The 13,068-nt window shown below is 47.8% G+C and overlaps 3 protein-coding genes across 3 annotated transcripts; all 3 read right to left on the bottom strand.

The window, feature by feature from the left end:
• Positions 1–68: 68 nt before the first annotated feature.
• Positions 69–1,184, bottom strand: H6S33_005577 (uncharacterized protein; the record flags this gene model as incomplete). Its single annotated transcript, XM_044836938.1, has 2 exons — positions 69–767; positions 852–1,184. The coding sequence occupies 2 exons, from the start codon at positions 1,182–1,184 to the stop codon at positions 69–71; spliced, it is 1,032 nt and encodes a 343-aa protein (XP_044698886.1).
• A 3,002-nt stretch (positions 1,185–4,186) lies between these two features.
• H6S33_005576 (uncharacterized protein) lies at positions 4,187–5,374 on the bottom strand (the record flags this gene model as incomplete). Its single annotated transcript, XM_044836937.1, has 4 exons — positions 4,187–4,311; positions 4,370–4,933; positions 4,999–5,268; positions 5,326–5,374. 4 exons carry the CDS (start codon positions 5,372–5,374, stop codon positions 4,187–4,189), a joined length of 1,008 nt encoding a protein of 335 aa, XP_044698885.1.
• Positions 5,375–7,212: 1,838 nt separating this feature from the next.
• Positions 7,213–8,786, bottom strand: H6S33_005575 (uncharacterized protein; the record flags this gene model as incomplete). The annotated part of the gene is made up of 3 exons (XM_044836935.1): positions 7,213–7,446; positions 7,501–8,481; positions 8,538–8,786. The coding sequence occupies 3 exons, from the start codon at positions 8,784–8,786 to the stop codon at positions 7,213–7,215; spliced, it is 1,464 nt and encodes a 487-aa protein (XP_044698884.1).
• Positions 8,787–13,068: the final 4,282 nt, after the last annotated feature.

The following is a 13,068-nucleotide window of genomic DNA, read 5'->3' as shown; positions in this document are numbered from 1 at the left end:
ATCGAAAACCCCAGACACGCCGCCAAAGAAGAAGAAAGCACCCCCGGTGTACATGTAAAGTTAACAAACTAAACCAGATTGTTCAATCGAACTCTAACATGCCCCCACCAGCCCGTGCTGGCCATTTTCATGGCCCTCTTCTTCAGCTCCTGCCCGCTCGCAGCATACCTATCACCACCCACCCAGTCCTCGCCCTTCGCCGCATCCACCGTCGCCGCCCTCTCGCCCTCCTCCAGCCCCGTCCTCCCCGTCACAATCATATTCAAATACCCAGCGAGCCTCCACCCGGCCTTCGCCACCAGCACATCCACAATCTCTATCGCGCCCTCGTAATACTCACCACTGACATCCAGCCCCTCCAAGCCCCCAGGATAAGTCTGCGGGAGCACATAGTCACACATCCACCTATTCGCCTCACCCGCCCAAGATAGCGCGCACTCCTCCGCGCGCGCCGGATCAACACACGCACTCCACTCCCCACGCACGTCACTATACTTGCCGCCCTCGATCTCTGTGTGCAGCGTGTCCGCCCAGCCGACCGCGTGCCGCACCGCGCTCCCGCCTTGGTGCTTCTCGGCGATGCTCGAGTCCCACACGTGGTGCAGGTTCGTGTGCTGCTTGCCCCACAGCACGTAGATCTGGTTGCCGCCGCGGAGCAGGTCCTCCGTGTGCAGGGGCTGGTGGATGTCGCCGATGAAGTGGATGATGAACTTGAGCGCCATCTGGCGCTCGTAGAACGAGAGCTCCTCGTCTGTGACTCTCGCCGTCTATTCCCACCATTAGCATAACTCACTAACTAACCCTAACCCTGGGAATGGGGGGGGGGGGACGGGGAGGGGGAGGGGACTGACCATGTTGACAATAGCACTGACGATGCAGCCCTCCTCGCCGCCGCAGTCGCGGTGGTAGTTGACCTCGCAGGTGTGCGGCGGGTTGTCGTGCGAGTCGATCCAGTGCCAGGGCGCGGAGTAGCGGCCGTCGGGCGTGTGCGCGTAGTAGTCGGGCCAGGTGGAGGCCGAGACCATGGACTGGGGCTTGGGCAGGAGGGACTTGACGAAGATGGCCGTGTCGGGGAGGAGGTAGCGCGTCGAGAGGAGGGCGACGGTGCGGTGGCCGAGCATGCCCCAGGCGGAGGCGGAGGCGGCGAAGAGCGCGGTGGGGAGGAGGAGGGTGGTGGGGTGCATGGTGGGTGGTATGTGTGGTATTCAGGCGTGGTGTTCTGTGGTGTTTTCCTTTCTCTTGGGGTATGTATCTGGGGAGAGGTAGAGAAAGGGGGAGAGTAGAGAAGGGAAGAAGGGGGACGAAGGAGAGAAGGGGGAGGGGGCGGAGGAGAGAAGGGGGAGGGAGGTGAGCGAGCTTCGAAGGGAGCTATCGGAGGCCCGGGAGATGTCAATGAGCGATAACGCGGGTTAACTGGGTTAGCCCTAGCTACATGTAGGCTCGTCCCCAAACCCCCTGCTTCCAAGCGGGTACGAGACTCCTCTGGGCTAGACCGGTTGCTGCCAGCTCAGCCACGCGGGTGCCCTGAACCCTGCAGCGAGGACAGGACCCCGTGACGCGTCGGGGCCTTGGCGGGCCGGCGATCATTGGCATGTGAGACCCGCGGGAATGCGGTGCACGCCGATCAACGGCCGTGCAGCTCGTGATGCGGTATGAGCTCTTTTACGAGGCACCTGGGGGTAATAGTAATGCTCTTATTAACTAGTAAATAGGGAGATGTTTGATTCGTTCGTTCAGTTTAGTTATTAACAGCCTTCGTGGTATCTAGTTGTCTGCTGATTGGTGCATTATGTACTAACATTCCGTTGGGTTATCAAGGTTAATACCGATAAAATAGAGTAGTGCTAATTATCATTACTCCAGATGTAATAGCATTCAAGCGGCCCCAGGTATACCCAGCTGCAGTAGGCGTAGGTCTGGTAGCTAGCGCAGTTCCCAGAACAACGTGTAGTGCTAACTAGTGACGACGTGTAGTTCTGATACCAAGTACAATACCTCAGCGCCAGCCAGGAAGGGGACTCTTCCTTTCCTCGCTTCTCCCATCATCAACCAAACCAGCTACTTCTACTCCATCGATTACTTCAAAACCAACGTCTTCAGCACCCCTTTACCATCCCTGCTGCTGAACCATCTCCCCACGCCATCAATCTAGTACACAAGACCTGACCATCATCTATCCCGATGTACTTTTTCTATCTCGAGCCCAGCAGGTGCCGCCTCGCCTTCAATCTCTGTCAGCTCTGCTGGTAAGGATGATGCTATTCATCAACTAAGCCAGCCGATAGACGGGGGATTTGAAAAAGAGCTGAGATGCATCAGCACGGCCACTGGATGAGCTCCCCTTTGGGACGAGGATTGCACCCAATAACTAACAAACATCGATCCGCCGACCCTATAGCACGCAATCAGCGGATTAGCTCCCTTCTCAACGCTCCCTAGAGGTTATCGAATCTCACTGGATGAGGCTACCCATATTCTCACGCGGTCGGTGTTTCCCATGCATCTCACGATTGATGGCGGCAGCAGTCTCTTCGTCTCGGCTGGCATGAAATCATCCGCCGGGAATAACCAACATCACCTAGGCCTAAGCTTCGGCAGCCTAGATGCTCCTAGGATAACTCTGGTGGCTACCTAGTACACCACTAGGACGCACCATTTCAACATTCACCCCCAGACGGTAGAGTCGAGTGAGCTCTCGTGATTCTCGATTCTTCCGAGGGAACGTTTCTCTCGTGACTACAAGTTCTGCGCCAGAAGCTCTTGCACTTCTGAGCTTTTGCCCATTACTGCAAATCCTGAATAAACATGGCCTCTCTGGTCGATCCAGCCAGCTTTGGCGCGACGAGTGATAATCTGTGATTGTACCCTCCGTAGCTCGATCCTCGTTGAGTCTTGGTTGTGATATAACCATCCATCTACGGGGCTCAATCGCTGTAACAAGGGCGCTGAACTGCCCTCCCAAGATCTTGGAGTCGAGTGGTGATGACATCTGGGACTTCATACGAAACTTTATGTCGCGCGAACGCTAGTTATAAAACTAAGCGTAGTCCCTCTACCTATAAATTACACAAGATGGGAGATATAATTATGATACGTCTCTCTATCTTTTACACCAATACATGGAAGTATTGATCATACACGGGAGTTAATTTTCGCTTCCAGTCCGTGGCCGCAAAAGCCCACCGGACACACACCTGTCTAAATTATCTAGCCAAACACTCAGCGGTTGAGAAGCTACATCAACCTCACTACCGCTAGGAGAACGATCTAACCCATCAACCTTGTGATGCCAAGTGAAGAGGAAGATCTGATGCTACCGAGCCCAACCAACCACCACCTGCACATATAAGCCAATTGCCAATACCGTACCGGGGAATGAAGTTAGGAGGAAGAGGCGGACACCGCAGCCGGGATACATTAGCGGAACCCCACCAAAATAGACTGAGGCAGCTGTATTCAACGGTGCGAACTTGTGCGGAATGCCTCACGTTGTAGCCCATCACCCCCTCTCCGGTGGTATCTTGGTCTGAGGTGACTTTCGCCCGCACTTCACAGGGAAATCACTAGATGACTCAACAGCAGTAGCAGCGCAACTGGGTAGTTGTGGTGCGCTGTAATGGGAGAGAGTTCCTACTGCCCACTTGCCAAAGCTATCTTCAACATTTACTGATCGACAACCGCACATTTAATTGAGGCAACCACTCGATGATAGCAGAAGCCCCAACTCTAGTGAAACTAGCAGTGGTTTTGAGGCCTAGAGAGTTTAATAGATCAACTGAAAATATCTATGGACTATTATGGTTTAGTAGGTCGGACTAGCCCTAAGTGTCAGTAGTCCGGGCTGGGCCGTCCCTTGCTGTTTTCTTGGCCCAGACCTTAAGGGTGCGTTCGCCTTTTTTTGCTCCATTCGGGCTTGGGGTCAATGACTGAAATGTGCTTTATTCTTGTCTCTTAGCGCTGAGTATTGCATCTCTTACTACTCATAACGAGATAACTTAAAACATGGCCATATAAAAAATGTGGCCTGGACTAACCATCTAGTGCTAAGTATATATTTCTACGTATAGTTGCACTATTTTATCGGCCAGCAAAGCCGGGTATTCTAAAAAGAGGCTGTAAGAAAAAAATTAACTTCATTAAGAAAGTTTACATGGAATCATGAGTCCATTCTAAATCCTCGCAGTGATTACTCATTAGTAGTAGCAACAGTAGTACCTTCCCACAACTCCTCTTCCTCTTTTAGCCTCTTCTGAACAAACTTAGTAGTCCACACCGCCATACCCGCAGCCCACAGGAATGGAAAAGCCCAACCTATCACCTGTTAGTAACTATACCCCATAAACATCGCTTCATAAAAAGTGAAACCCACCAAACCCATACGCCGCATCCTTCTGTATCGTAAACACCACCGCACATGTAACCCCCGCCGTCAGAATCGCCGCCACTCCCCAAATCAACGACAAAACCCACAGCATCTCCCTAAACCTCTCACTGACCTGATAACGCTTCTTCAGCGCCGCCCTATACTCCCGGCCACCGCCACCCTCAACCGCAACGATATCCTCAATGATCGTAAACAACGCTACCGTCACCTTCTCTCCCTTTTCGGTCGAGGACATTCTAAACGGAGCTCTCCACCCCTTCCGGACAGCATAGCAGGAGACGAGGAGCTGGGGCCCGCACTGGATTAGTAGTACGGTGGGCGGCATGGCGAGGAGTCGTAGGAGAGGTGGGTCGACGGCTGTGCCGATGGTTATGATGGCGGTAATGATAATGAAGCCGAAAAAGAACTGGATCTGGTAGAAGTCGAGGGCGAAGCGGGAGGTTGTGCCGACGGGCCTGTAGCGGGGTGATTTTAGGAGGAGGCGCCAGAGGCGGAAAATGAATTGGAAAAGACTGAAGAAGCCGAATACGGAGTTTGTTATTCCAAGGTCTGGGAGCATGAAGAGTTAGCATTTATACAAAGAGTATTAACAATGCAAAAGATTAATTATTTACTTCGCGTATCGTCGAGCTTGGCGCCAAATTTGAGGATATAGAACAACCCTACAGGGAGGAAACAGGCATCCAGCAAAAGGAGAGACCATGAAATTGCGATCGCGCGTTTCCGGGTCCGCAGCGAGTACGGAAGCTCGGGCAGTGGCTCCCTAGCTTGGGAGGTGGCTTGAGATAGCAATTCCACCGTGGGCTTTTCAGTTACTGTCTCAATTGTAGATAAAGACGGTGATGCTGGAGCAGTCTGCTTGTTGGATTTTTCGTTAACAGCCCCTGAAAAGTTTGTATTAGCTCTGTCTGTATGTAGCTTATCGTGAGATATAAACTTACTATTTCCATCATCAGGAACAGGGACGGGGACAATCTGAGGGCCCTCCATATATGCTTACCCCGAAATGAGTATTAAGTTATCGTCAACAACACTGAAGAAGATGAGATCTCAAACAAAATCCGCGGCTGCCAAGTGTCTAAGTGTTATGACCACGCGCCTTCTTATCAAAGAAGAATAAAGAATAGAAAAAAAATATCGCGGAATTCCCCCACGTTTATATATAACAATCCGCACGGACAGGCACATTGAAGCATCTCAAAGCTAGGGGGCAACTTTTCAAAAAAAAAAAAACCGATTAAGCAAGTCAATGACATACCCAATAGCAGAGTCTCCCTAAGTCCTCTTTCTGAGCTCTAACACAGCCAGGGGGATAATCCGACTCGCGTCGCACAAAACTCGCCAAACCCCCCGTACATTCCCCCGACCCCCCCGGGTCTGACTCGCGTATAAGGTTGGTGATGTCAAATCTACCTACCACTGTTACTTCAGCAGCTGTGCACTTGTCATTGTGGTTTCCTTGTACTCTAGGGTTGATGGCGCATGTCAGATCCCCTCCAGATCTCACAGCCGCAGGTAACTCTCCTGGGTGCAGATCGCCGCAGGATCTCCAATTGGCCGTTTTAGGCCTTCGGAAATAAGATCTGTTGTCATGATATTGGGGAAGGATGATCGAGCCAGAGGGCAGAGTACATACTTGCATGGATATGAAGACAAATACTTCAGATGTAGAGGCAACTCTGTCACCCAACCAACCGTCAAGGTGCTACGAAGGAAAATGTAAAGGGAGGTCTCGGGATGGTACAGGCTAGTGGCTATGCTATGCAAATATTTATATCCAAAAGGTTCATGCCACCACAGCTTATTATACAGCGTCTAGGATCGATGTATCTAATGGCCCTCACTGCCCAGAGATGATACAAGTGACGTCACGAGAAGAGGAATATGCAGGCACATGAAGCCATAAGAATGCAGAGTTACTTTACACACGATAAAGAGCCTGCAGCTCCCCTAGTGCGTTGGGCCATGAGACATCTTGCTGGTCCACGACATAAACCGCTAGCACCCTCAGCGACAACCGCATGGACAGACTCTACAACGTTACTACCAAGAGATTCTGTACTGATTCGTCTGTTGTTAGTTGTTTCAGGGGTATATAAGTAACTTAACTAACTCATCTTTAATGAAACATAATGAACGTGAAATCAACATCGTCAAAGAAAACAGCATTTTTTCATAAAAGAATTCCGCATAAACCCTTTACTCCACGAACAGCAATTCAACAATCATCCCGCACCATAAATCATAGCCATCATAATTATTATCGTCATCATCATAATCATAATCATAGCGAGACGACGGCTTGCGCAGCTTTCGCATCCTCTTGGGCATTGCGTCTCTCAGCTTCAAAGATCGCGAGTTGATTTTTTAATTGACGGCGTTTCGCAGCCCTTTAGATTCAACGCATAAAAGTTAATATGAGTCCCCCCAATGCAATGCAACCGAATATAATAAAATAGATAACCCCAAAAGAAAATAAAAATACATGATTAAAGCCATGGCAGGGTGGTGAAGACCCAGTCACAGGCCACTGCACAAGGGAATACGAAAGTCTAAAAGCACAAATACAGCAATGAAAAGTAGACCTTTACTCAAGATTTCGGTTTGGCTTATCGCCGCACTCCTCGATGACGCGTCTCTTTTCAATTCTATCCCAGATAAACCAGATGCTTAGTGTAATACACATCAGTGGACCGGTTATCGCAGCGAACAGGATCAGATCTTTCGAGACCGCCATTCGTGATATAATCCGTCCGTTTACGGTTTCTTCAACGAACTTTACACAATTTGCTGATAGAAAAGTCTACCGCAGAAGGGATGTCATTACACTAGTTGCAAGACCATTGCCAGGAGTAGAGGAAACAAACTGCAACGAATGTGGCCGGAAGGTAGAATAGTGTGACGAAGGTCACAATCTTGACGGCCACGGCTTCTCGGGTAGTACGTTTTGTCATCTTCATCATTAGGTCGGTATCGCGGCGGCCGAGTTCGGCGAAATCGACGTTCTTTTGGCCATGACGGTGGGCAGTTTCGGCATTTCGGTAGTCAAGGATATTGTAGAGCTATAGAAATTGTTAGCAGTGTAAGATGGTTATCGTTAGTGAGGGTTTAAATACCAATCTTGATCGCCCACGAATGCGTTGGAGTAGGGCTTCAACGTTTCGTTTGTAGATTGCGAGTTCGGTAAGGTATGTATCTAGGGAATCGTCTACTGCTGTGAAGTGATGTTCTTCCAGTCCCAAACCACAGTTCCTCAACTGATCGTTATGTTTTTGTAATGTTGTGATGGTATCCCTATTTGTCTCCAGAGCCAAAAGTAGGCTCTGGACCTTCTCCTCAAACCTCTGGAGTTCCTGTACATCCTTGAATTCGACCTCAAAGTCGAGGTGCTGGTTGTAGTTTCCAAAGGTCACTGTTTTTCCCCTTCTTCCTACGGCTGAGCTCAAGGCTCCCGTGGTCATGTCATATAATTTGTTCTCGAGGTAGTTGTAGTACCACCTCCAGTTCTCAGCTGCGCCTGAGAGAAACACCAAGTGAATATCCATAGGATTGTGCACAGTGTCCTCGATGTATTCCTCTGCTCTGGCCTTGAAGACCTCGTTCAGTCTGGTTGTAGCCTTGTCTGAGGGCTGCACCATGATCCATGTGCTTGATTTCTTCTCATATTCGAATTTCTGATAGATGCATGTTTGTCGTATTGACCAAGGGTCCTTTGGTGGCTCATCCTCTTTTTCTTTTCGTCCGTGCTCTTCAGCAAATTTGATATTGTAACATATTTCTGAAGCATAGCCGTTAGTCCCGTTGTAATAGACATCCTCCACACGAATGATCCACATACCATATGATTTCATGTTTCTCTGCTTGCTGCTGTTTGGCGTAGCATATTCAATACGTCTTTTGCAACCTCCAAAGCCAGTATCGCTGGAGCTAGCCTTCCTTCCAAATGCCTGAAGAAAGTCGATAAACCCTGGCATAACTTGATGCACAGTCAAGAGCTTCCTCAGGGTGTCCTCTGGGATAGCTACACGACTCCTTGATATCACATTTGGGTTCGCTGGTTTCAATGTATAAAATCTGAATTCCCTATTGGGTGGTGACTATTTTACAGATATTAGTAATTGCTTCGCTTCGTAGTTGCCATAGTAGAACTCACGCTAGTAAGGCACTCCTCAAAAGCATCTGTATCCTGGTATGTAACAGGCTTCTTGTTATCTGCGGCAAACTCGTCCCGAAAGATATCAAGAACATCCACGTTGATATTTCCCTTTTCGGTAAATAGACGTTTGTTATCCTTGGCAAGTCGCGCATCGTAGGATACTCCGTCCTCGCGTAGTGGGTCATAGTTGAGTAAACGTTTTGGGTAGCTCTCCCATCCCTTGTCTGCTGCTGCTGCTGCTGCCATATTGATAGTAATAGAGGTGGTAATTAAAAGTTGGATGTTTGGTTGTAAGGTAAGGTGTATACGCGGTAAATCAAAGATCCACCGGTGTATGTAGTAGCGGATATATGTGTATTAGATCTAAATAATAGAATATAGCCTGTATATCGAATTTTCGCTTGACTGACCCGCTTGAGTAGACTGAAGATCTGAATTCAAAAATTGTGCAGAGAGGGGCCGTTTTATCAAAACACGATCCGAGTGCACTGTTGTCGCTGAGCCCTGACAGATTCGTGGCGCAGAGCCTCGTCGAGTAGGACAGGGGATCGTGGAACCCTTCCTACCCCGCCCCTTTCAGCTCGCCACTGCCCCAATCAACGAATCCCAACGGCTGTCCCCATACAAAAGGTCGAGGCGCAAGAAAGTGGCAACGACGGGATAACTCCTGCGGCGGGTGATGGTCCGCAGCTAAAGGCGCGAGATGAGAGGGCAGAAAAATATTTTCTCTGGGCTCTGGCTCGACTAGCTAGCTATGAGATCATTGCGAACATGGACTGAGAGGTGCGAGATCCAACATTGAACACTAAGTGGCCCGTGCATGGGTTTTGTTCTTGTACGTGTAGAGACGTATTCGTATTTCTCATAGTAACTAACCTCCTGATCTCCCTATGAATCTACCATACTAATCCCTTGTGACTATATCCCTCAGGCAACAACACCGAAGGCAGTGCTGCTGGATCAACCCTCTGACAGATCCCCCATCTGACTATCACCATTCCGAATAACTCAAAATTCTAAGAGGACAAAACGTCTGTAACTAGTGCCACGGAAAGAAAGAGGGGGAAAAGGAAAGAACGTCAGCCTGAACCTTGGTATTGGTAAAAAACATCAGACGGAGAAGCTCAGGGGAGAGAACAAAGAGCATGAGCATTAATGAACCTGCATACCTATTTCATGTACCTATTGCCGCGCCGCCTTGTGCCCATCAACTCATACTCAATGTTCCTGCGCTTCCCAGATCTCCTCCTGCAGTGTAGGTAACTCATTAGCCATCTACCCGTGCACCAGCCCCCAACTAACCTAACGGACAACCTGGTACCTACGTCCGTGACTTTACGAGGAACTTGACATTTCCACTCCCCGCTCTGAAGCTAGAGAAAAGTCAGCCCTATCCGTACGGTCAAAATCACAGCCCCCCATCTCTCAACTGTGTCTATCATGTGAGGGGAAAGGGACGGACGAGGATGGTTGATACTAGAACATACCTCAGCAGCAAAATTTCCCGCACCAAATAAACGTACCAAGAGCCACCTCAGTTGATCCGCCGTTAGATATCGACTATTAATTGTTTGCGGAACACGCATCGTTGCTTGTTTGAATTGCTTAAGGCCGGCTAGGGAGGTGTGTTCTCTTTTTTTTATAGGTATGTTTCGGTGGGGCTCTTCATGTATGACACATCTAGCTTGTTGTTAATTTCATCCCGTTGTGGAAAAATTGAGGGATTTCATGCACGATCATGCAGATTAACCCTAACCCCACGAGTGAGGGGATATGATTGGGCTAATGTGCGCGCGCGGCTATTTTACCTGTTGAAACGAAACGTTTTTAGACGGGGCAACCGACCGTGTTTTGAGAATAGGGTCTAAAAAAACACATTTCCATAGCTTGTGGGATAAGGCTCTGATTCTGCTACTGGCCAGCTAGGCAAGCTTACTACTTGACTCATTAACATAATTTTCATCCTTGCACGGCAGTTGTATGTACCTGTTTCGCTCAGCCCATATGTATCCACCGAAGGCTGATATCAAGCTCTCTTATAGTACCAAATAATCTTTTATCAGTATCACACTCTTCATTAGGAAATCCGTACCCCGGAAAACCCTATATCTTCCCGAAGCATGAGTATCACCCCGTCCACAGCTTCAGCAACACCTGCAGCCTGCTCAGGTAAGAAACGGATAACGGGCTGCCCAGTATCTGGAGTAGAAGGATAAACAAGAATATCAGGATAGATACAGTCCTTTGAATTTCTCTGAAAGTATCTTCACTTTGACGTGATTCAAAATCGCGCTTGAGGTTCCAGAAACAGAAATCTTGTTGCCACTTGGAGAAACGGATGGCTGTGCAGATCATGGTTGTGGGGGTTAGTTTTGAGCGGTGTCTGCCTTAGAAGCTGGGGTAAAATTCTAGGTCCACGCTGCCCGCAATGATTCCAGTAAGAATTGGAGCGCGGCCCGTGGACCGCTGGATATCCAGCTCCTTTACAACTTTGGTTTCGATACGGTACCCACTAGTATTGCTACCTTTACTTCACAGCCATGGGTTAATTAGCTCAAACACAGATCATTTCATATTATTGGAGGATCAATGGGGATAATTACGAGTCATAAGGAAGGCTCCAATGCATAGAAGATATGGAAGCCTTTATCGTCATGGAAAATCTGCAGAATGTACCAGCAGATACACTAGCTACCAGCCTTGACAACTGAGCTTTATAAAACAGCGAATATAGACTACCTCTACCTCAGCTGCGAGTAAGAAAGCAGAAAAGACAAAAACCAGACGGAACCGCATTTTATTTTTGGGTTGCATTTGAAAGACAGAGAGCGCTTAAGATTTTTAATATAAGAGAGATATCAATTGATTGAGTTGATTGATTTATATCGATCAATGTGACAGCTGGATTCTCTCTATGCGCTGGAAATATATTCTACAAGATTAATCCAGCTGTGATTCGAATTCTATAGTAGTGTTCTGACAATTATTTTCCAGTCGTGTGTTTCTCTCCTTAGAGAATATTGAAAGCTTCACCTGATTGGTGTGTAGGACTAAGATGAAGCTTACAATTAAAACACCTGTCAATTAGCCAGTGCCCCATATTTGCGCAGCCTAGGCTAGATAAACGTTACACTAAAGCGTTAGTCGTGCAACGCACAATTATTCAATCGAGGCCAATAGTAAGCGAGGCTGTATCTACTGCGAAGATACCGAAATGCGCATTCCCTGCGCGCGGCTGAGCATGAGGAATACCCCAACTAAACGTATACCAGAGACTTTTATTAAGACGTGAAATCTAAACCTTTAAATCAGTAGATCGGAGTTAGGCGATTGAAGATGCTGTTCGAGGCTGGACCGGCCATACTTAGCAAAGAAGACACAGCCCTTACTATGCTGTAAGTTCCACAATTTTGCAATGAATATGATAATATCATATATAGCGGCTGTTCAATTGGTTGTGAACAACGGCCCCGGCCGGCCCCATAATGATCGTGGGGTATTCATGCAGATAAATCGGCTTTGTGTCTTAGCAACGTTTAGTGTTCAGTTTTTGTAGTTTATCTTTTCTTCCCCCCTAGCGCCCTGAAGGGGATGACACAGCTACAGTTGGATAGATTAGGATCCGAAAGTTCCAGATAAGATATTATTAACGTTGACTACTTTCTTTCAATCAGGTGGAGTCAAAGAGGGCTTGATCGTGACTGTTCAAGTCAGTGCGCAGTATATAGTGGGGAGCCGGTCATCAAAGTCTGGCCTGATTAACTTAGAGTGTGGTATTAATATTAAGACCACGGTTCCCTTTGAGCAAGCTAGCATACTGGGTTTTTCAAATGTCTTAATATAATATCTTTGGTCGTGTACACCACAGTACATGTCTAATGTACTTCTGACGACGGCGTTCAATAATTAGCACGTACGTACCTACTGACCATGGATATTTCACGTTTAACATCTAGGACGCCATTTAATATCTAGGCCGAGGGATAATAATTTCTAGTAACCTGCATAACGTCGCGGACAAGAACTCAGGCAACGTAACGATCTTACTATAATAGCTGCCTATTATTCTTGCTAACTACATGCATACATGCAGTAAATTAATAATTACATAGTATAGCTGATCGCGATCGAAATCCAGCAAGTAATAATAGAAAATTAAAGCGCCAAAATAAACCTTAGACAGTTACTATGCTCCAGTTTGACTGAAATGCTTATAAAATATCTGAGCGATTTTCGTTCTCATATTGGAAATTATCTAGGCAGTAATCAGATCTAGATGGTGCTTACGTGTAGTTCTGAGGTATGTACTCTAGACCACCGTATATAAGGGGCGCTGAGCTTATATATTAGCTTCCGAGCGATTTTTCTCTCCCTTTCAAGTTGTCAAGATTAAGAAATGGGTAGTATCTTTTCAACCTGAAATTGGTATTTTGGTTTTTCACTAACGGCATTGTGACACTTCTAGTACTACATACTGTCCACCACTCACTCGGATACCCCACAGGAGTAGATTATGATTGATTAGATC

The sequence above is a fragment of the Morchella sextelata genome (genome assembly GCF_020137385.1).
Source record: "Morchella sextelata strain SCLS chromosome Unknown scls_2, whole genome shotgun sequence".
NCBI classification, from domain to species: domain Eukaryota; kingdom Fungi; phylum Ascomycota; class Pezizomycetes; order Pezizales; family Morchellaceae; genus Morchella; species Morchella sextelata.
Note: the sequence above shows the minus strand (reverse complement) of the source record. Positions and strands in the feature narration are given on the sequence as shown.